The sequence below is a fragment of the Corythoichthys intestinalis genome, chromosome 12 (genome assembly GCF_030265065.1).
Source record: "Corythoichthys intestinalis isolate RoL2023-P3 chromosome 12, ASM3026506v1, whole genome shotgun sequence".
NCBI classification, from domain to species: Eukaryota; Metazoa; Chordata; class Actinopteri; order Syngnathiformes; family Syngnathidae; genus Corythoichthys; species Corythoichthys intestinalis.
In genome coordinates, this window is record NC_080406.1 from 17089626 (window position 1) to 17117318 (window position 27693).

The 27693-nt window shown below is 38.4% G+C and overlaps 1 protein-coding gene across 1 annotated transcript in view; it reads right to left on the minus strand.

Annotated features, from left to right (window-relative positions):
- Positions 1–3132: 3132 nt before the first annotated feature.
- cckbrb (cholecystokinin B receptor b) overlaps positions 3133–27693 on the minus strand; it is a 49772-nt gene continuing 25211 nt past the window's right edge. The window contains exons 2-5 of the mRNA XM_057852017.1: positions 27091–27342; positions 20305–20566; positions 16481–16608; positions 3133–3988 (exon numbers count right to left, since the gene is read on the minus strand). Coding sequence (XP_057708000.1) covers positions 3450–3988; positions 16481–16608; positions 20305–20566; positions 27091–27342 — 1181 coding nt within the window. The 3' untranslated portion in view covers positions 3133–3449. The remainder of the gene's footprint in view (positions 3989–16480; positions 16609–20304; positions 20567–27090; positions 27343–27693) is intronic.

Sequence of the window (27693 nt, forward strand, 5' to 3'; positions counted from 1 at the left end):
TGATTTTTAATGCATTCATAATTTAGTTCATAGGTATATTTAGCCGGTTATTGTGGGAATATGTGTCTGAACCATTTGTTTAGAGCAATGTAAAAAAAACTTTTTGTAGCATTTAAGCTAGCGGACTTTTTCTATGTAAGTTAGCCAATTGTTCTTTCGTTTTACATAGATCCTCATTTTTTTAAAATAAATTTATACCGTTTAAGGCTCAGCTCAGGTATTTTAATATTTCATGTTCCTTATCCGATTACTCGATTATTCGAACTAACTAGTCCATCGATTAATCGACTACTAAAATATTCGATAGCTGCAGCCCTAAATAAAACGCAAAACTTAGATTTACATGGTCATCTTTTTGATATGCAGTTTTGCTAAAGAATGTTTTTGTAATAAATGTCTAAAATATTCCAGCAACCAAATTGTCAAAAATGTCAATGTGTTAAATGTAACAATATTTTCGTAATAAATCAATCAATATCGAATCGTGGCAGACTAATATTGACAAAGACTGTATTGGAGTAGATTCAAATATGAGATTGATCATGGAACACAATAAATCAAAGTACCACTGTATACATTCAAATGCCTTTGTAATATGCACTATATACAGTATATTTTTTAATCCTTTTTTTAAAAAATCTAACTAGATGTTTGGGGTCTTTAAATACTAGAATAAACAAAATTTGCACACCTCAAGTCAATAAGTACTAGCATGTTGTTACCATTGATAAGAATATGGACAAGCAGGCACTTTTTACACAAGGCATTGCTATTGATAACAATCATATCTATAAATAGCTGACAAAAAAATTCAGAAGTGATTTGCATCCCAGGATGCTTTGCGAAATGTAAGGAGTCAGTTTAAATGGCGGCATCTACTGGCAAAATGACATATAAATAATTGAAATGTTACCATTTTTTTAAATGGAGGATTTTTACATATCTGAACATCCAATGCCATATTATGTTAAACCGAAATCCTCAAATTCAGTTCAAATATGTGACCGCTAATGAGTAGTTAGCTTTATGCTATTGAAACAAAAATATTTCAGTATGCAAATTGCGCATTTCTTCGACCACTGATAATGGAGAAAATGATGTTAAAACACAAAAAATGCTTACGAGGGCAGCCATTTTATTCCGTCGGTTATACCTATGCACATATACCGTATTGGCCCGAATATAAGACGGTGTTTTTTGCATTGAAATAAGACTGAAAAAGTGGGGGTCGTCTTATATTCGTGGTCTAGACATTATACCCATTCACGACGCTAGATGGCGCCAGATATTATTGAAGCGATGTTCTGTCATGACAGATCTCAGCTACTCTCATGTTCAACTAGTTTGCATAATTTTATTGAAATGTTTTTCCTTATTCAGATTTCTTTCAAGACTACAGTTACAGTTAGACTTCAGCACAAATGCTATTGTGGCAGTGAGGTACGCCCACTATTATAGCTCCGCCCATCGTCATGCATGATTTTTACCCCCTCCCCTCAACTACCCGGGACCTCTGTACACCAGCAAACTGGCCCCCTGGAGAGCCATGTCCGGGTGCAACCACTTTGCCAACACCCCCCAAGCTCCGCCCCTGTACTGTATGTATTATCCCAATACTTTTCTGTTTTGTTTTTTCCAAATGTTAATTCAGGCATCAAGCTGTTAAACATTATTTTTTTTCTCTTATCAGAGGTTGAAGAAATTCAATGTTTGCAGACTTACAGTTGTGGTCAAAAGTTTACATACACTTGTGAAGAACATAATGTCATGGCTCTCTTGAGTTTCCAGTTATTTCTACAACTCTGATTTTTCTCTGATAGAGTGATTGGAACAGATACTTCTTTGTCACAAAAACATTCATGAAGTTTGGTTCTTTTATGACTTTATTATGGGTGAACAGAAAAAAGTGATCAAATCTTCTGGGTCAAAAATATACATACAGCAGCGGTAATATTTGGTAACATGTCCCTTTGCCATTTTCACTTCAATTAGGCGCTTTTGGTAGCCATCCACAAGCTTCTGGCAAGCTTCTGGTTGAATCTTTGACCACTCCTCTTGACAGAATTGGTGCCGTTCAGTTAAATTTGATGGCTTTCTGACATGGAATTGTTTCTTCAGCATTGTCCACAAGTTCTCAATGGGGTTTAAGTCAGGAATTTGGGAAGGCCATTCGAAAACCTTAATTCTAGCCTGATTTAGCCATTCCATTACCACTTTTGATGTGTGTTTGGGGTCATTGTCCTGTTGGAACACCCAACTGCGCCCAAGACCCAATCTTCGGTCTGATGACGTTAGGTTATCTTGAAGAATTTGAAGGTAATCCTCCTTCTTCATAATCCCATTTACTCTCTATAAAGCACCAGTTCCATTGGCAGCAAAACAGCCCCACAGCATAATACTACCACCACCGTGCTTGACGGTAGGCACGGTGTACTTGGGGTTAAAGGCCTCACCTTTTCTCCTCCAAACATATTGCTGTGCATTGTGGCCAAACAGCTCGATTTTTGTTTCGTCTGACCACAGAACTTTCCTCCAGAAGGTCTTATCTTTGTCCATGTGATCAGCAGCAAACTTCAGTCGAGCCGTAAGGTGCCGCTTTTGGAGCAAGGGCTTCCTTCTTGCACGGCAGCCTCTCAGTCCATGGAGATGCAAAACAGGCTTGACTGTGGACACTGACACCTGTGTTCCAGCAGCTTCTAATTCTTGGCAGATCTGCTTTTTGGTGATTCTCGGTTGAATCTTCACCCTCCTGTCCAATTTTCTCTCAGCAGCAGGTGATAGCTTGCGTTTTCTTCCTGATCGTGGCAGTGACAAAACAGTGCCATGCACTTTATACTTACAAACAATTGTTTGCACTGTTGCTCTTGGGACCTGCAGCTGCTTTGAAATGGCTCCAAGTGACTTTCCTGACTTGTTCAAGTCAATGATTCGCTTTTTCAGATCCAAGTATGTATATTTTTGACCCAGCAGATTTGATCACTTTTTCTGTTAACCCATAATAAAGTCATAAAAGAACCAAACTTCATGAAGGTTTTTTGTGACAAAGAAGTATCTGTTCCAATCACTCTATTGGAGAAAAATCAGAGTTGTAGAAATAAGGAAACTCAAGAGAGCCATGACATTATGTTCTTCCCAAGTGTATGTAAACTTTTGACCACAACTATATACTCTCAGCACATACTCTCAGCAACCATCTTTCACATGACGGTAATTTATACCAGCTGTTGTCTTTTCCTTAAAGATCCCTGCGCTGATTGAGGTATGTACATTGAAATTGGGATTTTCTCACAATCATACTTTTAACTCACTGACTGCCATTGACAGCAAAAAATGTCAATTGGACGTCTATCGCCATCAGTGTCACCCATTGAGTTAAGCTCTACATATATTGCTACATGTCGCTAACCGTTTGGCTCCAGCACCGCGTTGCCCTAGCAACTCCATCAGCCTCAGCAGGTTCCCATGGTGCTGACCGTTGTATAACTGAATTTGGACACCGAAGGTCCCACAGCCGTCACGTCATCCTCGTTGTCTCTCAAGCCGCGGCGGCGGCGCTGACGGCAAGGCGCAGCGCAGCAGGAAAACGTGGCCAGCAGAGCCTTCCGAAAACGGGTGTTCATGAAGCAGTAGATGATGGGGTTGACGCAGGCCGAGGTGTAAGATAGCAAATGAATAGCAGCGATGGGTTTTCCCGTCAGAGCTTTACTGACCGAATCCTTGTCAAAAGCCCGCCACGTGTTGACGCAGTACAGTGGCATCCAGCAAAGGAAGAAGAGGACCACGATAACTACAAGCATGCGGATGACTCGCTTCTTGGCCTCCAGCTTGGCCTCAGACGTGTTGCTGCGCAGACGCTCCGACTTGGGTGACCGCACCGAAGCGGACATGGCCGACATTTCCAAGGAGTAGGGACGCTGGACATTGACGTAGCAACCGTCGCCATCGTCGCTGGCACACGACACTGTTGAAGTCAAACCATTCTTGGTGTCTTTTTGGAAAGGAAAGAAAGAGATATTCATTTAATGCCAAAAAATCTACAAATTACGATTTTATCCTTTGATTCAAGGCTTTAGACCAAAATGCCATGCAGTTCAAACCTCAGTCCAATAGCTGCCTGGTGATACCTAAACTCATTTGAAATTTCTGATCTTTATTTTAAAACAGTCTAAGGCACAAGTGTCAAACTTGCAGCCCGGAAGCCAGATATTTCCCGATTTTTTAGGAAACAAAAAAATAAACCATTTGATGAACAATTGCAATCAATTTTGTTAAAAAAAAATATTTATACATAGCGGGGCAAATAAGTATTTAGTCAACAACTAATTGTGCAAGTTCTCCCACATGAAAATATTAGACAGGCCTGTAATTGTCAACATGGGTAAACCTCAACCATGAGAGACAGAATGTGGAGAAAAAAAACTGAAAATCACATTGTTTGATTTTTAAAGAATTTATTTGCAAATCATGGTGGAAAAGTACTTTGTTATGTACCCTTTGTTGGCAATAATAGAGGCCAAACATGTTCTGTAACTCTTCACAAGCTTTTCACACACTGTTGCCGGTATTTTGGCCCATTCCTCCATGCAGATCTCCTCTAGAGGAGTGATGTTTTGGGGCTGTCGTTGGGCAACACGGACTTTCAACTCCCTTCACAGATTTTCTATGGGGTTGAGATCTGGAGACTGGCTAGGCCACTCCAGGACCTTGAAATGCTTCTTACAAAGCCACTCCTTTGTTGCCCTGGCTGTGTGTTTGGGATCATTGTCATGCTGAAAGACCCAGCCACGTCTCATCTTCAATGCCCTTGCTGATGGAAGGAGATTCATTCATTCATTCATTCATTAGATTTTCACTCAAAATCTCTCAATACATGGCCCCATTCATTCTTTCCTTTACACAGATCAGTCGTCCTGGTCCCTTTGCAGCAAAACAAGGCATGATGTTTCCATCCACATGCTTCACAGTGGGTATGGTGTTCTTCGGAATTCGCAATTCGGTATTCTTTCTCCTCCAAACACGAAAACCTGTGTTTCTACCAAAAAATTCTATTTTGGTTTCATCTGACCATAACACATTCTCCCAGTCCTCTTCTGGATCATCCAAATGCTCTCTAGCGAACTGCAGACGGGCCTGGATGTGTACTGGCTTCAGCAAGGGGACACGTCTGGCAGTGCAGGATTTGAGTTCCTGGCGGCGCATTGTGCTACTGATAGTAGCCTTTGTTACTGTGGTCCCAGCTCTCTGTAGGTCATTCACTAAGTCCCCCCGTGTGGTTCTGGGATTTTTGCTCACCGTTCTTGTTATCATTTTGACGCCACGGGGTGTGATCTTGAATGGAGCCCCAGATCGAGGGAGATTATCAGTGGTCTTGTATGTCTTCCATTTTCTAATAATTGCTACCACAGTTGATTTTTTTACACCAAGCGTTTTACCTATTGCTGATTCAGTCTTCCCAGCCTGGTGCAGGTCTACAATTTTGTCTCTGGTGTCCTTCGACAGCTCTTTGATCTTGGCCATAGTGGGGTTTGGAGTGTGACTGACTGAGATTGTGGAGAGGTGTCTTTTATAAGTACCAATAATGAGTTAAAACAGGTGCCATTAATACAGGTAACGAGTGGAGCCTCGTTAGACCTCGTTAGAAGAAGTTAGACCTCTTTGACAGCCAGAAATCTTGCTTGTTTGTAGGTGACCAAATACTTATTTTCCACCATGATTTGAAAATAAATTCTTTAAAAATCAAACAATGTGATTTTCTGGGGTTTTTTTTCACATTCTGTCTCTCATGGTTGAGGTTTACCCATGTTGACAATTACAGGCCTCTCTAATCTTTTCAAGTAGGAAAACTTGCACAACTGGTGGTTGACTAAATACTTATTTGCCCCACTGTTTCCCGGCAGTTATTTAAGAAAGTGACGATATGCAACCCATGTTTACATTCGATTACCGTAAGTGCAGGGTTTTGGGACTGTTTCTTGTGCAGGTGTTTTTTGTTGTTGTTTTTTTGTTTGTTTTTTTTATTGCTACTATGTTCAGCCATCATATTTTCGTCTATTTACATTAATTTAAGGCCATTTCTCTCTGTAGCGATCGCTTAACCAAAATACAATGTCTTTTTTTGTTTTTTTTTCCAAACAATGGGGTTCCCGTAGTTCAAGGATTCAAGGATTTTTATTGTCTAATCAGTTCACTTTTCCATGTTAATGGTGAGAAAATAGAACTCAGGTCCCGTTTTAAAAGCCAATGTAAATACAAAGTGAATATAAAAGAGCAAAATTGTAAGGTGCAAAAATATAACAGACAAGACAAACAACAACAAATGACAAGAACAGTATAAATAGAAGTTTGAAAATATCTAACTACTGAAACAATTGAGCAGTTGGCTGGCTTAGGCTTGTTCGGTGCTAAAATGCACATGAGGTAAATATGATCATAAAGCAGGGGTCTCCAAACCGGTCCACAAGGGCCGCTGTGGGTCTTGGTTTTTGTCCCAACCGATCGAGTACCGACAGTTTAACCAATGAAGTTTCTGCTAAAACGAGCAGCACCTGACTGCAATCAACTGATTACACTTGTAAGACACCAGATTGGTGCATAGGTGTTGTTTTGTTTTGTTGGAATGAAATTCTGCGCCCACTGCGGCCCTATGTGGAACAGTTTGGAGACCACTGTCATAAAGTGATTTGAGTGTCTTTAAAGTGACTTACAGTTGTGGTCAAAAGTTTACATACACTTGTGAAGAACATAATGTCATGGCTCTCTTGAGTTTCCAGTTATTTCTGCAACTCTGATTTTTCTCCGATAGAGTGATTGGAACAGATACTTCTTTGTCACAAAAAACATTCATGAAGTTTGGTTCTTTTATGACTTTATTATGGGTGAACAGAAAAAAGTGATCAAATCTGCTGGGTCAAAAATATACATACAGAATCTTCAGAATACAGATTCAGAATACTGAATCTTTGACCCCTCCTCTTGACAGAATTGGTGCAGTTCAGTTAAATTTGATGGCTTTCTGACATGGACTTGTTTCTTCAGCATTGTCCACAAGTTCTCAATGGGGTTTAAGTCAGGACTTTGGGAAGGCCATTCGAAAACCTTAATTCTAGCCTGATTTAGCCATTCCATTACCACTTTTGACGTGTGTTTGGGGTCATTGTCCTGTTGGAACACCCAACTGCGCCCAAGACCCAATCTTCGGGCTGATGACGTTAGGTTATCTTGAAGAATTTGAAGGTAATCCTCGTTCTTCATTATCCCATTTACTCTCTGTAAAGCACCAGTTCCATTGGCAGCAAAACAGCCCCACAGCATAATACTACCACCACCGTGCTTGACGGTAGGCACGGTGTACTTGGGGTTAAAGGCCTCACCTTTTCTCCTCCAAACATATTGCTCGGTATTGTGGCCAAACAGCTCGATTTTTGTTTCGTCTGACCACAGAACTTTCCTCCAGAAGGTCTTATCTTTGTCCATGTGATCAGCAGCAAACTTCATTCGAGCCTTAAGGTGCCGCTTTTGGAGCAAGGGCTTCCTTCTTGCACGGCAGCCTCTCAGTCCATGGAGATGCAAAACACGTTTGACTGTGGACACTGACACCTGTGTTCCAGCAGCTTGTAATTCTTGGCAGATCTGCTTTTTGGTGATTCTCGTTTGAATCTTCACCCTCCTGACCAATTTTCTCTCAGCAGCAGGTAATAACTTGCGTTTTCCTCCTGATCGTGGCAGTGACAAAACAGTGCCATGCACTTTATACTTACAAACAATTGCTTGCACTGTTGCTCTTGGGACCTGCAGCTGCTTTGAAATGGCTCCAAGTGACTTTCCTGACTTGTTCAAGTCAATGATTCGCTTTTTCAGATCCACGTGTGTATATTTTTGACCAAGCAGATTTGATGACTTTTTCTGTTAACCCATAATAAAGTCGTAAAAGGACCAAACTTCATGAATGTTTTTTGTGACGAAGAAGTATCTGTTCCAATCACTCTATCGGAGAAAAATCAGATTTGTAGAAATAACTGGAAACTTATGAGAGCCATGACATTATGTTCTTCACAAGTGTATCTAAACGTTTGACCACAACTGTAAGTGATTTTAAATTGAGTTCAGTGATATTTGGGGGTGGGGGGGGGGGTCTACAGAGCATGGCAAGAGTTCAGCAGTCTGATAGCTTCAGGGAAGAAGCTGTTCCTGAGCCTGGTGGTCTTGCTCTGTATACTCCTCAGCCGCCTGCCTTTGAGGAGGGGCTAAAACAGACTGTGAGTGGGGTGAGTGGAGTCTTTCATGATGCGTCATGGCAACGCATTGCGACGAAACAACTATATGTACCTCACTCATACCATATCCTATTTTTAGTGATTTTGAGGGCATATATCGAGCATGTGCCTCAAAATGATTAACTTGTTATTCCTCTGGCCAGGACGAACTCCACAAAGAATCTAAAGGTCTGCCATTATTTTGAATGTGCTTAAAGGGATCCTCGGACTTAGACTTGTAGGTTCTAATAAGCCAAAATTGTTCTCTTTTACTAAAATATGTTATTAGAAACACATATATTATTGCCATTTAATTAAAATATATAATATTTAGTACATGTTTTGACCTACAGAGGGCGCCATGTTTTTCGCACGCAATGCACGCTAGGGGTAGCCTGGTACACCAGACTAACCGCTGTTCCAGCTATTGAGTCTGGCCACCATTCAGCGGAAACAAGCCAAAGCAAACAGACAGCGGAAAGGACCAATCAGCGACGGGCGGACGTGACGTTAGTAAAGCAACGAGGGCAGGACAAGGGACTTGCGCGTGGAAGTAAACATACGAGGAGAGTGGAGTTTATTCAACATGGCTAGCGCGAGACAGACTGTTGTCAATGACTCGTGTAGATGTGTTTTTGGTCATTTAAAACTGATTTTACCGTGGATTGGAACATATTCTCGGCTCTCCTGTTCACCATCTGTGTTGTTGTAGAGACGACTTCCAATGCGGAAGAGTGACGTTGCTCGTTAAGAACACGTCACGCAAATAAACGAATCTGATTGGACGGTTGATTTTGTCCATGCTCGAGAGGCCGTTAATGGGCTGGGTCCCAGGCTATTCTCACAGTGTTTGAAAAATACAAGGGGAACAGTCTGGCCGTGCCAGGCAAGGCTGGGGGTGATGACGCGGTTGGCCTGGACTGGGAGAAAAGCTGTGCTAGCTAGCAAGCGAAGCTAGTATGTTGACTGGCATGATTTTGTCCCATTCTGCTGCTGCTCAGATTATTTTGTTACAAAGACGTGGGATGAGTTCCCTACGTCGTACCTGCATCCAATTCCAGCTCATGAGCAGTGTCTTTAAACCGATCCTAGGCGGCTTGTATTGACTTGCTGCCATTTGACAGTTTGTATATCCGTTTGTTGTTGGTGGCATCATTGCCTTGTTTTTTTTTTTTTTCGTTTGTCTGCCTCTCATCACGGTTTTCCCTCAGGGTTTTTTAATGATCCCGACCTACTGTCACAGACACTTTTTGTGTCTCCCTTTTCGCAATCGCGTGTTTTTTTTGTTGTTGTTATTTTTATGTGTGTGCTCAATAAACCAGTTTACGCAATCCCTATGTTCTTGTCGTCTGCTTGCTTATTGAAGTGAGCTGCGTTTTTTAATTACGTGGTCAAGCCAGTTGCATTTTCTTTGGAGTTGCGTTTTCCCTTCAGGTTTTACCGCACAGACAGATAGTGCATGTGGGTTGCGATTGCTTTAAAAGGAAAATCATGTCTGCAACATCACATCACGCGGGTTTGAATCCTGCTGGAGACTTCCATTTAATTGCTTTTACCACTGCTTTTGTGAAATATCGACAGTGCTGTCCTGCTCATCACTTTTCCGCTCAGGTTCAAATTGGAAAGCTAGAACTGACGACATGTTTATGGAGCTCACGAGCGACCCTTTGGAAGTACGACAGCGCTGCCTAGTGACCTCACAGCATTGTGTCGTCAACAACAATGGCGACCTACTAGTTCAACTAGTTTTTCAAATTTTATAAAAGCGAAAACATTAAGTGGGGTTTGAATATCAAATTGTTATAACTCATACTAACATTTATCTTTTGAGAATTACAAGTCTTTCTGTCCGTGGTTCCCTTTAAAATCATACTTGTTCAGTTAGGTGTGACATATTTTTTTTAAAATGGTGATGTGTAAGTCTTTTTTTTTCCCCAGATGGCTTTTACAAAAAAAAAACAAAAAAAAAACTGCTACATGAGGATAAACATGAACGGATATCCACTCTGCTTTCATGACTCAAGTCGACACAGGTGGAGTCCAAGAGTGCCAGCAGGGTAAAGCTGATGAGACACAGACAGGAGCAATAATCAGGTTACAACAGGGAATCGAAACCAAACAGGAAATCCACTCTCTGGTCAGCACACCATCGGAACTACAAGCTCAACATTGGCAGACTGTTTAGTTGATTTTTAGTATGCATTTTTTTTCTTAACATTTCCATTCTTTGATTCTTCAAGCTCTGCCTACAGTTGCCCTGGTTACCACCAAAGCTCCACAGTGCGAAAACATATTTGATTATGTTTGCCAGTGTGTAAGACCACTAGACTAGACTAAATTGCGCACTGCCCTGCAGCATGGGGACTATTTTTATTTTCATTCTGCAGTGCTCAGATTAAAAAAAAAAAAAAAAGTTTGTTTTTAAAGTTTGTAGTTGTACCATCCATTTGAATTGGGAGGGAAATAATGAAAATGTTATTAAATGTGTAAAAATAAAAACATAAAAAATAATACAGAAAATACAGAAACGTATCAAGATCAAAATGAACAAAATAAAAATGTAAATAAATGAAATAAAGCATTGATGTTGATAAATGTTCAAATATAGATAAATGCAAATTGTAATACATCAATGTTGAAATAAATACATATGGCGGAAAACAAAGACAAGACTGAAAAAGCAGTTTGTGCTCTTGCACCCCTCTTTATAATAAACTATATTTTAAGCCAAAACAACTGTTGTGTTTCATAGAACATTATGTCAATTCGCTGCTGTGGCAGATTAATGGCGCATTAAGCCTCCGAACAATTTTTAATTTGTCCGTTTTACACTTGAAACCCCCGTTTACAGACGTCGCGCAACCGCTTTTGTTTCAACCTAGCCATAAAAAGAAGGTAAGTAGTCATATTTATTGTTCGAAATGTCTGTTATTTTTAGCTTACAATCATTAATTGATGTCTAATATTTAGTTTAAAAAAAAAAAAAAACACTTTAAAAAATTATTCACTCGCATATCTTAAACTTTTAAACAAATTACGTCACAATGAAAAAACTAGCGTCCTTAACTAAGTCACGGATATCTACCTCATATCTATCACTTAATTGTATTTTTTTTCTTTACTGTTGCATTTTCCCCGATATTTTAGATGATAAATAATCGATCCAAACAAAGAAAAATTGAGAGAGAAAAAAAAAAACGTTTAAAAGGGTAAATAAATGAAAATGAAAATCTCGACCACTTCTTGATGTCTACGATTTACGCATCGCGCCCCTTGTTATATTACCATGTTTCACCCATAAAATCCCCCATAAATCCGGCTGTGGCCATTTACAGTTGTGTCTTGACACCCGGATATACATGCTACATGGAGTTTTTGGATCGAAAAGAGGTAAGTACGTGATAATATCTTGTTTAAATCATGGCGTCTTTAATTCTGCTCTCGCGTGCTCTCACCTCCAGTTAGGATTTTGCTGTTTTAATTTTTTTTTAAATGCCCTCCAGTTCAAAATTTTTCTTCCCCCTGAAAATTGAGATTTTAAGCTTTCCAGTGATGTATCACACATGCATATAGGACAATTTTGAAATTTGGCCAAATTGGAGGTCTCAGAGCAGAATTTCAAGTCACCTGAGTGTTTTCCGCATATACATTTGAAGTAAAATAAAAATTGTAAGGAAAATTAAGTGGAAAATTTTAAATAAATAAACTGTATTAAATGCATGTTAGAATAAATAGATAAATAAAACATTTTTTTTTTAAATACGTAAAACTTAAAATTGATGAGTATTGAAATAAATAAATACTGTACTGAAAATGATATTTAATGATATCCCTTCCAGTTCAGAATGTATTAGAAATCTATTGCCATCAAAGGCACACAAACATAATCATTCACTTCCAGCCCTCCCAGTTCAAATAGATTGGATGTATAGCGCCATCAATAGCACCCAATTAGTTGCTGGCAGTGAGTTAAGTTTTTCAGTGCCATTTGTGATGATAGTCATCCAGTCATGTGGCCAGGGGCGCTGCCAGGGATTTTGGGCCCCATGAAAAGATATCACTTTGGGCCCCACCACCAGTGCCGGGACACACACACACACACACACATTTAGAGTATCACCTACGTAATTTCCTGCATTCTGGTGAATCTTTACACACTAATTTGAAAATGTATTTATGTAAACATACAGTGTATAGAGCAATGATGAATAGACTGATATCATCTATAAGAAATCTTGACAATCTAAATATATTTTATTTTTTTTTTTTTTAATTAGAAATATTCTCAAAGCAAATACCAAAATGAATGACTTAGAATAAATGTTTTAGTTTTAACTTAACTATACTACAGTGTACATTACAGTATACAGTATACAACTGTTTTAGTATGAAGAGCTTGCTAAGGGTTTGCCTGCTGTTCTGATTAAATGTAAGCTAAAAGTGGAGCAAACACTAGCTAGCAAACAATTACAGTATTTCATTATAGAGTAGGCTTAGCCCCATCTGGAAACTCGTGATCTCCACTATAGGCTACAGCTCCGAAGCGAGGTCCCTTGTCAACAAACTAAATTCAATTGATGACAAACTAAATTAAATAAATTCTTGACAAACTGGATTCAAGCCGATTTTAAAAAAGAAAATTTCCACACCAACTTTCAACATCTGTAGTATACCAAAAAAAATGCCGTCATAATTTTTGAATCCATGTTTTTGAATAGGTGAATATCGCTCATTTAGGCCGGGAAAATCACGTATTTCTTACGGAGGGAACTGGGACCTCGCTTCGGAGCTTTGTAATAGACATCGCGAGGTTCCAGATGGGGCTGGGGTGGGCTAAGATAACAGGTTAATTTTCAGCACTACACTGACACAAGACACCAACCTTCCTTTATGAAGTACTTTGTCGCATCCTGTTGGCCTTTTCTACCCCTCTCCTGTTTTGCTTTCTTTTCTTTCCTCTTTTGATAACCCGGTTTTTGTTTTGAAAACATTTCTGCAGTAGCGCGCACTCCGAGTCATTGACTGGTGTAAATGCGCACTGCTGCTCCCAGTCTGATCGAAGAAAGGGCGGGCCAAACCATTTAATGAAAATACGGTTGGGGGGGTGGCAGGCAATACATATGCTCTCTGGGTGTTTACTTTTTGCCAAAAACAAAAGAAAAAGAAACTTTTCGTATTATTTCTATTAAAATTATAATGATTAATATTTAAATTTGCAAACGATTACCTAGTGTTCTAATTTTCTTTGTGGGCCCCATCAGGGCATGGGCCCTTAGAATAAATATCACTTTTCACCCCTGTACCGCGCCCCTGCATTTGGCTCTTAATACTAAATTCAAACTCATTAAATGTGTTTATCATAAGTACACATCCAGTCCCTTTGAACTTTGAGGATGGCAGCAAATGAACAAAACTTCGCTGTTAGTCCTCCCACTTCAAATGGATTGGACATCTATTGTCGTCATAAGCAGACTGAGTATTTTCCAGCTTCCATGCACTTTGTCCACCGAAAATAATTCAAGGTTGATTCACTTTGCTCCATTAATGGCCCATAAAACCCTCCTAAAACATATTATTCCTTTTATCGGATTTTCACTTAGTTTTTTTCGAAGTTTTTTTCCATCTTTTTCAGACAACCTCTTTTCAAGCGTGGCCAAGCAGATGGTCACGTCCGTGCCTGCAGCTGCCAGCCAATATCATCCTCTAGTCTCCGCACAATCCCATACCCTCTTGTAAGTACACTGACAGTTACATGTAGTACCTCATCACCCAGATCACATAAGAGTGAATCATGACAGTCACAGTTGCATTGATTGCATACTAAAATCATATTGGTTTATTAATTAAGCAAATGAGGTTGAATATAAAAGTATCATAATTTCAAAAGATCATGTTCCTTGAGGTTGGGTAGGAGTATTTTTTTGTTAATTAATTTGAGGATTTTTTTTTTTACTGTAATTACCTTGATTGACTCATTTGCTGCCAATGATGATACACATTTAATCTGTTTTGACTGGGAGGGATAGCAGAAATCGTTAGATGCTAAGAAGTTTTCATCTCAGCTGTTAACCTCACTTTTTAGGGGGACAGATCCAGCCTGCCAGGTCTTTTTCTGTGACTCGAGAAAGAAAATCGTGTGAAATAAAATATCAGCTCAAAATAGATTATTTACGAGAATATTATTTTTGCCTTTTTAAAATGTAAAATAAAGGATATATTCACCGATAGCCCTTCCAGCTCATATGGATTGGACATCTAGCACAATTAATGGTAGCCAATGAGTTAGGAGCCTCAAACAAAAAAGGATTTGGGCAATATTTAAGACACGTTACGTCTCTAAACCACTATCAAAGTAATTTTTCATTTGATAATCGATTAGTTGTCGATTGGTGGATTAATTGTGGCAGCCCTTCCAAAGGAAACCGTAACTGCAACACCCTTGCTTAAAACTTTTTTAATACTAATGTCATACGCTGAGTTTAACGGGGGGCCAGCCACCCCACCCCCTGGTGGCCGAAAAGAGTCATTGCATGTAATTGACTTGCCTATATGTGATTTTTAAATTAAGAGTTATCCGGTAAAATAATGTCTATACAAGTTGTAAAGCAATAAAACAAACAACAAAAATGAATGAAATAAACAAAAAAAGATATTTTTCAGGGGTGTTACCGGGTGGGGCAGGGGTGGGCAGTGCCCACCCACGGACACGCTCTGCCCACCTAAAGAAAACTGGATGTAGTACTAAAGGCAGTCTGGGCACCGCGTATGGTATCCCATTCATATAGTACTGATGTGTTCTAAGTTTTAACCTTTGAAATGAAATGTTTTTTATCTACGGGGCGCTACACACATTTACGGGTATTTTGATTTTTTTTTTTTTTTTTTTTTTTTTTTACATTTCATCAAAGTTTTCACCAGTGTTCACCTGGCTGATGAGTTTGGTGAGTTTTGAAGCATTCTAAGAGGGTCAAAGTAGGGCTCAAAGCATCGGCGGGACAAAGAATGACTGCTAGGGGGCGCTACATAGTGTATTTGGAATTTGTCTTTACACGGTATCAAAGATTACACCCATCTTGACCTGCCTGCCGATTTTGGTGCATTTTGAAGCATTTTAAGGGGGTCAAATTGTGCTCAAAGGGGATGCGGAACAAAGAATAACTATAATAATAATAATAAAACTGAGGAACCACAATAGGTTACCTTAAAAAAACATTGTCACCTGCATGTCCATACTGTTCAGTTATGGATGTGTTCTAAGTCAAATAAAATCAACTTTGATTATCCTGGTAACACCACTGTTTTTATAATGGGTCAAAATTATTTTTCGAACAGATCATGTGACTAGCACCATAGGTGGTCATTTGCTTTGCTTAGCCAAAACCACCCAAGGACCGAAGAGGCAAGATGGATATATGTAATTTTTTTCAAACCTGAGCTTTCAAAAGCGACAGCAACTACTGAGCAAGAACCAAGGATTGAAAATGAGGACCATGAAATGCCAGAGAGCACCGTCAAAATGGTGAGCGGAGTTTGAATTTGCCCCACTAAAGACGCTAATTGTATAACAGAGCCACCACCGGTGTCTTGCCAATGCAGTTATCCCCGTCAGAAATTGTATCCCCTGGCCACAGGAGCGCACTATTAAGTGTATTAAACTATTAAGTGAAGCCAGAAAAGACCCACAGTTTTATATTTTGGACGTCGAAGTTTATTAAACTGGAGAAACTCCATACAGGACTTGAATTACAGTAATAACATTTATGGTCATCCTACAGGTAAAACAGTAAAACATTGCTTTTTTTTACGTTCAGTACGTATGTTACGTTATACGACAGAAAAAAATATATATATATTTTTTTGATAGCTGGGCGATGTTTTAAAACCTTTTAGATAACCAAAACACGGAAATCAAGCAAATCAGTGCAGCGCAGTGGGGATACAATTTTCTGACAGGGGTAACTACATTGGCACAACACCGGCGGGCGTACCATATTTAATAGACGACGATGTTGGCGAAAAGTATAGCTATCCTAAGTAGCCTGATTTAGAATTCCCCTAAAGAATGATGAGAAACAAAAAACGCTTATCTTCAACTTATTATTATAAATATTAATTTTATTGCTGACACTGCATTTCGGGGTCATCAACATGTTGTGCCCCCCCCCTGCCCCAAAAGTCAAACTCTGCCAATGACTAATGTTGAGAATTTGCGCTGTAGATGTCCTTACCTGTGGAGTCCTTTTTGTGACCAATCTCAAAGCGGATTCCTCTGTAAAGCTCCCTGGAGATTAGACCGTAGGCCACACTCATCACCACTCCGGGAACGGCGAATAGCACCAGCAACAGCAGAACATACCTTCAAGATATGATAAAATCTTGACACCTCAACTGACAAGTTCACAGCTGCACCAGGTGAAAACTCTGCACACCCCTAAAAGTGTTGGTAGATAGCATTCATTCTATGGTGCTGCTCAAGTCTTGGGAGGTGATAATTAAACTGATATATGAGTATTTGCACTCTTCTGAAAACATAGGTGAAGGCACCATCTTGATGAAAAAGATTAAAAACAAAAAAAGGGATTGTTATGAAACTTAAATCTGTCATTAATTACTTAAAATGGAAATTAAATAAATGGGTGTCATTAAATGTGTCAATAATTAATTAAAATACCAACTCATTTAATGTAAAAACCATAGACTTCATAACATTATTTCACTATTTAATTATGATTAATTATTTATCATTATTATCATAGACATGTGTTGCAGCAATTCATGAATTTATACGCAAAACTTCCTGTCACTCGTCCTCCACTTTTTTGACTCGAGTCAAGGAAGCGCCACCGCATCTAGTGTGTCCGAATGTTTACTGACTCTTCATCGAGCGTTTATCTAAGGGGCCGTTTACATGGTGATGCTCCGCAAATACGACACATTTAATTTTGCATTTACATGGTTTCAGTTCTGGTTCCGTCTCCATTCAAACGGTGTCGCAATAGCGTACCGCACGAACGCTATTTATAGACCGTACGTCGCCTTCTTGTGGGTCTATGAAGTGGGTCAACATAGACACGCCCTCACATACAAACTATTATGACTGCTTGTTTTCTGCCGGTAATCTTTCAAAAAAGAACATGCTGAGTAAACACTACTGCTATGGAACTACTATGAAACGACTCTAGACGTTACGACATATGAAGGATGTTTTCTTCATGTTTCCTGAAGCCAAAAACTCGGAGGAAAAAATGTAAAGAATGGATCAACTTGTGCGGACGTCAAAAGACCAGTTTAACGCCAGCAAGGTGAAGCCATTCACCTTCATATGCAGTAAACATTTTGTTGGGGGCCAGCGTCCTACAGAGGATGAAGTGGTAAGCCATTTTGATAGTTTTACATATTTTTTAGCGTGGCATTTTGCCGTGCTGCTTCTGTCTGACAATGAAAGACAAGAAAAAAATTAAAATGGTATCTGACTGCCACTGTTGTTACCTTTTCTGTTGTAAAAAAAAAACTTTAGTAAGGGGGGAGTGTAAATAAATTATAGAATTAAGATTTGTTTTTAATGAAAAAATTAAGAATATTTGTTGGCTGTCACTAAGTAGCATTGCGATCGCTACACAAAAATAGCAATGTAAAAGAACGGTCAGAGACGTAAGACAACCAGAGGATATAATATATAAGAAAGATGAGGCATATGGTGGTAAAGGATAGATTGTTGAAACAGGAGAATGTCATTGTCAGTGGCGTAAGGCAATGCACACAAGAAAAAGGTGTCGATAAAAAAGCTACGTCTGGATCAGGTCGGCTCTTTTTCCCGTCTTTTCCAGCTCTCGACACTCAAGCCATCTCTTTAACTGAAAATTTGTATGTTCTTCCACATCTTTACCAGTGAATTTGGCACCAGGGACATCATTTTCGGACAGAATTGGTAGGTTTAGCTCAGTAAACATCTCGTTCGTACACTATTTCTATGAATTTACTATTAGGGACAAACGGGAGTTTGACCCGCCTTGCAACAATTGCTAACGTTATGAATATTAATGAGCAAAAGTGACGTGTTGCTTGCGATAGCCATTATGCGTAAAAACGATGCAGTATTCATGCCAGGCCCAAGGGGGCAGGGCAGTTTTACAAGGCAACAGCAATGATTCACTTCCTTGACAACAACTTCCTCAGCCCAGAAGCCCCCTCAAAGCAATGGCGTCCACGCGTTTTTTTCTTTTGCTTCTAAAGGCAAAAAAACTCAAACATAAAATATATTTAAATTAAAAAACATTATAAAATGAGTAAATCAAATTATCAAAAGTTTGCGGCTTCACCTTCCGTTTTCGCCGTCACCCTGTAAAGGCGAGGCCATTCCGCAACACAATCGTTGCGTCTTGGTGTTGCAACGTCACCATGTAAATGGCCTCTAAAATCGACCCCGTCTTGGCTTGATGTGCTGGGTAACCAATTAGGTGCTAGTCCCGCCCACTGACTTTGATGGGTGAGTTTGACAGGTAAAATAAATCCTGCTGCAAAACATGTCCATGAAATAATTGATTAAATAGTGAAATAATTATACTGTGGTATTTATACTTAAGAATGTCTCTACATACAGAATTTTCAGGTTAAGACACGCCTCAACGGGAAAATGTTGCCTCTTTATAAGAAAGAAATGGGCAAAAATACAGTATGGCTGGTACTCGCAGCTCCTAGAGTTTACTAAACACAACATGCTCATAGCTGCTCTACCCATCGCTATTGCCTGGCATTCCTGGCATCCAATTGGCTAAGAAGGACCTTCACTGTACGTGTGTATCCTAGCACCCTCGTCATTCCCCTCTCGTGTTCCGACAGCTTTACATGAGTGAATTAACTTTTATTCTTTACTACATCCTGGGTTTTATTATCTAAATTATGCACACCTCTGATTTTCTGTTTATTGTGCAATAAGCTAATTGTAACATTTACTACATCCTGGGTTTTATTATTTAAATAATGCACAACTCTGATTTTCTGTTTATTGTGCAATAAGCTAGTTGTAACATGTATTTGTTACATGTTTTGGCGCATATTTGTGCCTTATAAAAGGTTTGTGCCTGAATTTTGGGAGGCTTGGAACGGATTAAGGCATTTACAAAACACGTCTCTACTTAAAGAATTTTCAAGTTAAGAAACTACTTCCAGAACCAATTACTTTCGTAGGTAGGTGTACCACTGTAATTATAATATTATAATATTTAACTCAAAATTGAATTAATTATACATATTTGAGTTACATTATATAATCACAAGGAAATACAATAATTATCAGCAATGTATTTTTGATACAAAATGTAATAGAATTGAAACTGTACTGCTTAAATTTGAATTTGGATCATTTAACGCTTAAGCCTGTAGGTGTGTGTGTGTGTATGGGGCGCTGTTTGTAAAGCAGCACTTGCTCAAAATTACGACAACATTTTCTCACATTTATAAAAGCTGGTGGAGCAGCTCAGACTGTCTGTTTACGTTGCTTGAAAATGAATAAAACCTACTCAACGGTGGCAGTCTGCTCTTAGACATGAGTCATTGTGATAATAACAATATATACGTAGGTAAAATACATATTTAGGAGAAACTACTGTATTTAAAGAGTATTTCGTGTGCTCCAGCTTTTATTTTGTTACTTCCGGTCTCCAGTCATGTGAATTTGCATAATAACCTAAATATTTAGTTCCAACCGTTTCCAGATTTAGCATTTAGGATATAGGATATAAATTTAGGATTTAAATTAAATATTTAGTTCTGGATTTAAATAATCAGGTCCAAAACTTCTTATTTAAAAATAAATATTTAAGTTGCTAAATAATGTTGTAAATGTGCAAAAAAGTTATAACATTTTTGTAAATGATCACAGCAAATGATATATATCTGAATTTAGGGGGAATTGAAACGAATTAGGGCAATTAAATGGAAAACGTGTCTCTACTTATGGAATTTTCAGTTTACGAAACTACTTCCAGAACCAATTAATTTGTTAAGTAGATGTACGACTGTATATAAATTTTTAATTGGCAGCTGAACTCACCAGGACTGCTCCGCCATGGCTGCAGGCCACTTGCTCCGACACTTGTGACCAGTGGTGTTGTCGAGGCGTTCAAAGGAGTCCAGGCGACTGACCACCGGGTACGGAATCATAATGATGAGCGCCGTTATCCACGTAGCTGCGATCACCCGATAGGCATGAGATCGAGTCTGCCACACCCGCGACTTCAGGGGGTTACAGATGGCGCTGTAGCGCTCAATCGCAATGGCAACCAGGCTGAATGTAGAAATGCTGACCGATAGACCTGAGGAGACAATAAAACCCATTTTTAAAAAATTTTTTATCAGCACTCTTGAGTTTTGCTCTGTTGTGAATCGTGACAAAAGCACGCATGTAATATCTGCGATTCAAGTGAGGACAAAACCTTCGACGCGGTGGTGTGTTTACGCAGACATATGTGAGGCGAAGAGGCAGCGATGGCTATCTGTGGAAAAGGAAATCATGTTGGCCTTGACACTGATCTCATCTGCTTTTTGTCCCCAGACAAGAAAAGACGGGAAATTACTCTTTACCTTTATTTTACACATGATCGAAAATGCAAACGCTAAATGTTGGTTCGGGTGTGCGAGTCAGAGGTGAAGTGTTGTTTTAGACCTAACTCTTGACAGTAATTAAAATGAACGGTGGAAGAAATATTTACAAATGAATTAAATAAATACATACTAAAATGGTTCATTAATGTTTTATTTCTTTTTTTAAATTTAAAAATGTACTCACATATTGTATTTATTATTTCCTGATTTCCATTTTTATGCAGTGGTTTAAAAAGTATCTGAACCTTTTGGAATTTCTCACATATTTGCACCATCAAATGTGATCTGATCTTTGTCAAAATCACACAGATGAAAATACAGTGTCTGCTTTAACTAAAACCACCCAAACATTTACAGCTTTTCATATTTTAATGAGGATAGCATGCAAACAATGACAGAAGGGGGAAAATAAGTAAGTGAACCCTCTGCCTAAAGAGACTTAAGGAGCAATTGAAACCAATTTTTTACCAAACATTTTGTCAAATGTGTGCCCAATCACTGATGAGTGGTTTAAAGCTGCCCTGCCCACTACAAAATACACACACCAGTTAAGAAATGTCTTGATGAGAAGCATTGTCTTGTGTGCATCATGGAAATATTATATATTACATTACATTACATTACATTATATTAGAAAATATTAAATATGATGGTTCGCTCACTTATTTTTCCCCTTCTGTCATTGTTTGCATACTACCCCCACTAAAATATGAAAACCTAAATGGATAAAGGGCTGGATGATTTTGTTAAAACAGTTTTTTCATCTGTGTGATTTTGACAAAGATCAGATCACATTTGATGGTGATTTTATGCAGAAATGTGAGGATCAGATACCTTTTTCATACCACTGTAGTTTTTTTTTATACTTGTTGGAATTTTTATGTATTTATTCACTTCATTGTTTTTATTTTATTTCTTTAAACAATCATTTATTTCAATGTTTTCATATTTACTGTTATTTCATTACCATTTAGTTATCAATTTCAGTTTTCAATTATTAGAATGTTTAATTGTTTCAAGATTTATTTTAAAAAATTCAAATACTTTTTGTGTTGAAATAGAAATAGAAATATTTGAATGATTATGTAATTCATTAAGTTCATTGATTTTTTTTTTTTTTTTTTTTACAAAAAAATATCTGAATATATTCAACATTTATTTAAATTTGTAATTATTAGAATGTTTTATTTCAACTATTTATTTCAAGATTTATTTACAGTTTATTTCAATATGTACTTACAAAACTATTTTTTTTGTATTTCTATTTATTTCATTTTTCTTTTTCACATTTTATTGATTTAATTTTGGCCCTCTCGGTCGTTTACAGATATGCTTCAGCACTCTCACTGTATTTAAGGTTGATTTGCTATTTTCCTCACCCCTGTGATTGCTGTGGCAATTTTTCAGACCGTTTAAAAATCTCACAGGGCATCCACAAGAATTGCAGCCCATCGCCCACTTCCATGTTCTCACGGCAGTTGTGCCCAGTGGGAAAATAATGTCAATGGAAAAGTGAGGGCTGTACATGCTTCTTGTCGAGCAGGGGGACCTTGGGGGCACTGAAAGATTCCCATCAGTGTGTTATCAGCTTTCTTAAATTGTCTCGAGACTACGAACAGGTTCCTGCCCTATACTTTGAGGACATTCGCTTCACTTTCTCACGTCAGTCTTACTCCATGAGACAAGATCTTATACGAACATCCTGCCTGAGGGTAATTTGCCATTTGCGGACTCCAAAACGTTTTACTTACAACTTCAACAGTGGATAAACAGTGATTTCTCTGACAGCATAGTGCATTTTTCAGACTTTCCCTTTGACTCCCGTGGCTTTAACAACCTAGCAGCTATTTATGGGATTTTTAGCGGCCTGATGAAATTGCAAATTTGGGTGTGTTCAGGTTCCCTACCTACAAGTGTACCATTACCCAATAACACTTTGAGTTTGCGTGAATTTGTCAAACACACCATGAGCTAGTTTCCTAGTGCTAGCATTCCCGAGGTTGCATTTGTGAGAGCACAAGCTGCTAGCTGAATTCTTTAACTCATTGGCTGCCATTGACAGGAATAGACATCCAATCCAATTAAAGTTCAAAAGGATTGGATGTGTACTAGTTACTAACTCATTTGAACACATAGCAGAAGGATGAAAAGAGCCACATCATCTATTCGTCTATTATCCTCAATGGCATTGAAAGAGTTTGATCACTAAGGATATAAACCGATCTTGTCCGCTAATCGCATTTAGCGTCAGCCACATTGGTTAGCTAGCATTTGGTCGCAGAAATGTGTTGTCTTTAATATAAGCATGAGTGCACTTGCTGGGTATTTTCCTAATTTCACAACCCCAATATAATGTTTACTACTGGAACGTCTGCTGCTCTTTGCTACTTTAATGTGGAAAGGAATTAAATTTCTATAGTGCAGTGCACCATCCCAGTTGAAGCCTGGGACCGTGTGCTTTGGTCAGATGAGACCAAGATTGAGCTTTTTGGCAACAAACACTCTAAGTGGGTCTGACGTGCCACGAAAGATGCGCATGCTGAAAAGCACCTCATACCCACTGTGAAGTATGGGGGTGGGTCAGTGATGTTGTGGGGCTGTTACGCTTCCAAAGGCCCTGGGAACCTTGTTAGGGTGCTTGGTATCATGAGTGCTTTGAAATACCAGGAAATTTTAAATCAAAATATGTTGCCCTCTGCCCTAAAGCTGAAGATGGGTCGTCACTGGGTCTTTCAGCAAGACAATGACCCTAAACATATGGCCAAATCTACACAGAAATAGTTCACCAGACACAAAATCAAGCTCCTCCCATGGCCATCTCAGTCCCCAGACCTTGTTTTGTTGGCAAAAGGGGGTTGTACAAAGTATTAACACCAGGGGTGCTAATAATTGTGATACACATTATTTGATGTAAAATAATTATTTCTTTATGTGGGATTTTTTTCCCCACTTAATAAATGCACTTGTATTGAATGTTGGATTTTTCTCTTTTTTTCCATTAAGGTCCCATATTATTTGAATTTAAAAAAAAGTATTAGAAGCTAAAAAAACACATCTTAACCAGGGGTGCCAATAATTATGGAGGGCACTGTATATGTGTTCAATATATTCATTGTGATAATTGTTTTGTAGCCTCTAAATGGCCTAATTACTTTTCCTTTGTTGAATGAATTCATTCAAAGAATACCTGAGATATATTAGAATACAAATGGTCACATTTGTCTCACATTCAGACTCTTCCACCATAAAAATGTATTAACATAAAAAAAGACGGAGACCTATTATGATTTAGTCGTCCTTTTCTCCAGAAAATCAATGTATTTAGTTATTTATTTCCTTAAATTATCTAATTCTCTTTTTGTAAGGAAAAATACTGCTGAGCTTTATTTTTTTCTTTTGGGTGGGGGGTGTAAAGGATGATACATCGTAATTTTTGGACTATAATCTTAACTGGATTATAAACAGAACCCAATATTAATGCTACATGCTGTTGTTTATCAAAAAATTGGGATCAGCAAAAATCAATATCAGCAGGTCAGGTTTTACATCGGTGATCGGCCAGAAAATTGTGATCGGTGAAAATAATAAATGATGAAATGGATAAGATCAAAATTCATAAAACTAAAAAAAAAACTCTTATTATGCCCCCCCCCCCAAAAAAAAAGGAGTTTAAAGTTTTTTTATGTTAAATATACATGAGAAAAAAAGACCTTTCATCTAATATTGAACCATTTTCAGTCAATCAATGTCTTTATTTTCGATGTACATTGTTGAAAACAGCCAACAATTGTCTCTCAGATGTGACTAGGAAAAAAAAAAAAAAATCACTGCTTTCACTCCAAAATTAGATCTTATAAAAAATATATATATTTCTTACCTAAAAATGCCATTACGCTTGATAACACACATCACCTAAAAGTTAGGTGTTTTTCCCACGTGTTTCAGTTGAATTTGCATTTGTGTCAGGCCATTTTTAAGTTCTAGTTAAGTTTTAAGTTAGTCTAAACTGTAAGTCCTGATAGGATTTTGAGTTTTTGCAGTGTTCAAAATAAATGTATCGTAACATATCAGGTTATAATATGGCGGGGATATTTGCATGCGTTCCTGAATGCACTGCGTGACGTGCGGGGGTGAGGGAGAGCGAGAGACGTGCCTTCCTGTTGTTGTTGTCGTTCCACAAGTTCCCAAAAAAGAAATAATTGCAACCTAACGAAGCGGGTGACTCTTTGTCAACGTTACAGTATGATACCTGCTGTATTGGAGCACATTAGGGGTCAGTGCTACTTGGTGTTTTATCCAGCAATGACTACTGAGCTAAATTTGACAGTTAGCTTTATCATATTTTCATTTTACACCTCATCACTCTACAGCGCTATGTTTCACAGATTAAATAAAGCCTGTATGTAAGACACGTTAGCCACGCATCGACAGTGGTCTCAATAGAAACCTAGCCCTCCGCAGGGCTATAACGTTACGTACGTGAGCGAGTGACAGTAACGTTAATCTTATTAGCGCTGAGAAGTGTACTGCTTTAAGATGGGGGCTGTTTGCTAACACCGTTGACTCTGTCATTTTGCATCTAGTTTAACATACATGTGATATCTATGAGACGCATCAGATGCTACCTGCTACCACCGCATCATGCGAGCTAGTTTTTAGCAACGACGGCGTAGTTTGTAGCGGCTGTCAGCTGCAGAAAGGTTTTTTTATATTGTTTTTATTGCTTCTTCCTCTACGCACGTGACATCAGCGCGTTGTCCCGCATTAAAAGTAGTCCGGGCAAAACGTGATGCTTAGAGCGGGCAAAATTAAAAGATTCCTCGAGGTGAATAAAATTACTCGGATCAGCTTTTAAACTCGACTTACTTAAGTTGCTTGAGTATTCGTTTCAGCTCTACATAGCACTGTATTTAACTCATTGTCTGTCACTAACAATGACAGATGTCCAGAGGTTGGTAGTAACGCGTTACATGTACTCCGTTACATTTACTTGGGTAAGTTTTTGAGAAAAATGTACTTCTAAGAGTAGTTTTGCTAAGTCATACTTTTTACTTTTACTTGAGTAGATTTGTGAAGAAAAAAACACTACTCTTACTTACTTTGGGTTACACATAAGTCGTTAAAATTTCCCTCTTTTTTTGTATGTATTAGATTTATTATTTTTTTGCCCGCGATGTCAAGAGTAGCTCGATCAATTTTACCAATGAGACGTCGCAACAATAATCACGTGACTCCATTACACCAATCTGATGCAGTTTACCGTTCTATGGTAACACCAGCCTGTTCAATCCCGTGGCGTGTTTAAAGTGCCGAAAAAAATTAAGTATTTGACATAGAGCGATGCCCTCAACATGACTCAAAAGCTTTAGATAGATTTAAACCTCCATCCCAATTTTTATTTGGCACCGATTGATCACGGAAAACCGGAGATATGAACCTTTTAATTTCATAATAGTAACTATGAAGGAACTACAGTATTCACTATTCAAACTAGAAACTATTTTCTCCACTACAGGGCACTCATGCTCTTTGGACGAATAATGCTTCATTTCCGTCTTTTTTTTTTTCTCTTGCCGGAATTCAAGGATTTTCTTTTTTTGTTTTTTTTTTTGTATTTCTGTAATTATTGTCATCAATATAATAACAATTCATATACACTACCGTTCAAAACTTTTGAACGGTAGTGTAGATGGGTTTGTGCTGAGAGAAAAATAATACCATTGGTTAAAAAAATAAATAAGCAGTTACTCACAAAGTTACTCATTACATGAGTTCTTTTCACTGGATACTTTTTACTTGTACTTGAGTACATTTTTTTGATTACTACATTTACTTTTACTCGAGTACTATTTTTTGAAGTAACGCTACTCTTACTTGAGTAAAATTTTTGGCTACTCTACCCACCTCTGCAGACGTCCAGTCATTTAACCCATGTACTAGAAATCTGCACACATTTTTGCTAGTGGATTAAATTTGATCTGTGATTTAATTCAGCCAGAAAATACTGAACTTTTTCAGTATATTGTTTTTGGCTCAAGATTGACCCATTTTCAAATTGAATACCTAAAAACTACATTTGATGTTTGCAAACTTGATAACTGGTCAATTTTGACATAACAGAATACAAGCCTTCAATGTCAGCCAATGAGTTAAACGAGTGCCCTATTAGTTGTGCTCTATAGCACAGAATTTACAGTAATACTGTTGTGTTTCTCAATCTCCTGACTCTTCTCACCCATAAGGTAGGACACTGTCTTGCACATGGCGGCACCAAATATGAAGTCCTTGAGAATGTTGGGGATGAGCGTGAAGGGCATGCAGAAGACGGTCATCATTAGGTCGCTGACGGCCAGCGAAAGCAGGAAGGAGTTGGTGACGGTGCGCATGCGCTTGTTGACGGTCAGCACCACAATGATCAGCAGGTTCCCAAACACACTCAGGAAGAAGATGAGGGAGTACAGCAGGATCAGCAGCATGTGGTTGTCATCTATCGCACACAAACACACAAGGTACAGTTTTAGCTGGAGCTTTACATACACTGTACAAAAACATTCATTATTTTGTCTCACTGTCTGACCATCATCAAAATGTATTCGTATTTAGATACATCTCTTGATGATTTTAGCTGCCAAACCTCCCAGTTCAAATGGATTTGATGTCTACCACGGTCAATGGCAGCCAATGAATTTAATCCCAAATATACTTTGTGTACTGTGTTTTATGTGAAAGAAAAGCCGAACAAAGCAATACACAGAAAATATACAGCGGGGCAAATAAGTATTTAGTCAACCACTAATTGTGCAAGTTCTCCCACTTGAAAATATTAGAGAGGCCTGTA